Genomic DNA, 2,500 nt, shown 5'->3' on the forward strand with positions numbered 1-2,500 from the left:
ATGGCTTTTGTTTTCTGACGTTTTTGTGCGAAATTATTTTCTGGGAATTAAGCAAGAGGTTATTTTTATTTTGTTTAATCTTTCTTCTTCTTCTTCTTCTCTCTCCATTTCTTTTGGCATACTCATACGGGTTTTTTGGCATACATGAGTTTAAGTCTGGTTCAGATTATATGCTGAATCATGCATTCTATATATTCTAAATTACCATTAAAATGTGTAACACGTATGTGTGTGCGCGTGACAGAAAACCTTACTGAATGACACAGGAAACGAATGACGAGCGCCTCAAAAAGCAGCTGTCAGTCATAGCTCTACCCAGGGTATACAGCCTGCAGCGCAAATGGTTCCGTGTTTGTAAAGAGCTTAGAGTTATATATATATATAATTGGAAATATAAGTAATACTTTGCAAACAATATTATAAAACACAAAACAGGATCAGTTGTTATTGTCACATCATGTCGAAATAACACCACAAATGATTCTGTTAGCTTTAAATTTCCTGCGTTGATAGAACCATTGTTTGCCTGACTAGCTTTCGGTGGCTTTTTTCCAGGTGTGAGGTCAGACCCCGTAGAGATAGCTGACTCAATGTTGATGATGTCTGTTCCAGAGCTCAGAAGCAAGCAGCCCGCACAAGACCATTGCCGCAGGTGCGTCAGGCAGAGTTATCCGCCTTGATCCCCACCCAGACACCCCCGGAGTGCTCTGTCCTTGGATTTCACACAAAGACGGATCGGAAAGTTTTGGTTGATTGCAATTCGCTGTGGACGCCAGGAAGGGACAGTGAAGGATTTACTGGTGGTGGTGGTGTTCTTGCCTCCCCACAACTCAGCTTCCTCGGGGTGGTGTCGTTGTGGTTTAGGCACTGACTGACGTGGAGTATTGTTGTTACTGTTGTTTGGAAGAGGAGGAGACAGAGAAAGAGACAGGGAGAGAGACAGAGACAGACAGAGACAGAGAGAGCAGAGTTTGAGAAACAGCTACTGAGTGTCGTCCGTCAGTCCTCTGCCAGTATGGAGAGAAGGCGTACGATGTGTTCGTGTTTTGTTTTGTTTGGTAAGTATATTTTTAATTGATTTTTTTTTTCTTTATTTATGTCATTTTTAGTTATTATCATTTGTAGTTATTATTATTTAGTTAGTTAGTTAGTTAGTTACTTATTTATTTATTTTATTTTAATATTTTATTTTATTTTATTTGTACGCTTATAGTTGACTTCATCAAGTTTTTGCGCCTTATACATATTATTAGTAGTAGTAGTAGTAGTAGTAGTTCTTTTTTTTATGTATTTATCTCTCTCCTTTTTTTCTTCTTTTGACTTCATCAAGTTTTTGCGCCTTATACATATTATTAGTAGTAGTAGTAGTTCTTTTTTTATGTATTTATCTCTCTCTCTTTTTTTCTCTCAAGGCCTGACTAAGCGCGTTGGGTTAAGCTGCTAGCTGGTCAGGCATCTGCTTGGCAGATGTGGTGTAGCGTATATGGATTTGTCCGAACGCAGTGAACGCCTCCTTGAGCAACTGAAACTGCAACTGAAAACTTAGTTACATTTTGGGAATTAAATCAATAATCAACGCGAAATTTCATCACAATAATCATCCAAGAAACGTTTAACAAAATCAAGCGGAAGCAATCGAAAAAGAAACTCAAGCAAATTTACCTCTTTTTTTTTTCAAATTTTTGTTCATAACTGCAATTTCTGTCGAAACTGAAGTGATGACAAACACTCTATAATTATGTAATCAGTGACTGGAAGTTTCCATTTGTTGATAGTGTGAAGGCTGAGAGAACTGATCTGAAAAAAAAAAAAAAAAAAAAAAAAAAAAAAAATGGATGTGAACGCAAAGGTCAAGGTCCTTGAGTGTGTTTCCAGTTGACATCCGATGGATTTTGGATTGTTCCGGGGATGATGATATTGATAACATTTTGCGAGCGCTCGCGCGCGCGCGCGCGCGCGCACACACACACACACACACGCACACACACACACACACACACACACACACACACACACACACACACACACACACACACACACACACACACCACACACATGCACGGTTTTACGCCCAGACTATAGAATTTAACGGATAATGGTTGTATCGTACTTACGTTATCTTACATTACCTGGGTTTCCTTATGGCTAGTTTGAAGATAGATGTTCCTCTTGTTGCATGCTATCTATCTGTCTGTCTATCTATCTGTCCATCTATCTATCTATCTATCTATTTATCTGTCTGTCTGCCTATCTGTCTGTCTGTCTGTCAGCCTGTCTATCTATCTGCATGTTTGCATGTATGTTCATCTCTCTCTCTCTCTCTCTCTCTCTCTCTCTCTCTCTCTATATATATATATATATATATGTATGTACATATATATATATATATATATATGTATGTATATATATATATATATATATATATATATATATATATATATATATATATATCTCGAAATCTGTGTGTGTGTGTGTGTGTGTGTGTGTGTGTGTGTGTGTG

The 2,500-nt window shown here is 37.8% G+C and overlaps 1 protein-coding gene across 2 annotated transcripts in view; it reads left to right on the forward strand.

Annotated features, from left to right (window-relative positions):
• Nucleotides 1–2,500, forward strand: part of LOC143286732 (uncharacterized) — a 74,721-nt gene that overhangs the window by 4,963 nt on the left and 67,258 nt on the right. For both annotated transcript variants that reach the window (XM_076594451.1, XM_076594452.1), the window contains exon 2: nucleotides 613–1,058. In XM_076594451.1, the coding sequence (XP_076450566.1) occupies nucleotides 1,016–1,058 (43 nt within the window). In that variant the 5' untranslated portion in view covers nucleotides 613–1,015. The remainder of the gene's footprint in view (nucleotides 1–612; nucleotides 1,059–2,500) is intronic.

Source organism: Babylonia areolata, chromosome 10 (assembly GCF_041734735.1).
Source record: "Babylonia areolata isolate BAREFJ2019XMU chromosome 10, ASM4173473v1, whole genome shotgun sequence".
NCBI classification, from domain to species: Eukaryota; Metazoa; Mollusca; class Gastropoda; order Neogastropoda; family Buccinidae; genus Babylonia; species Babylonia areolata.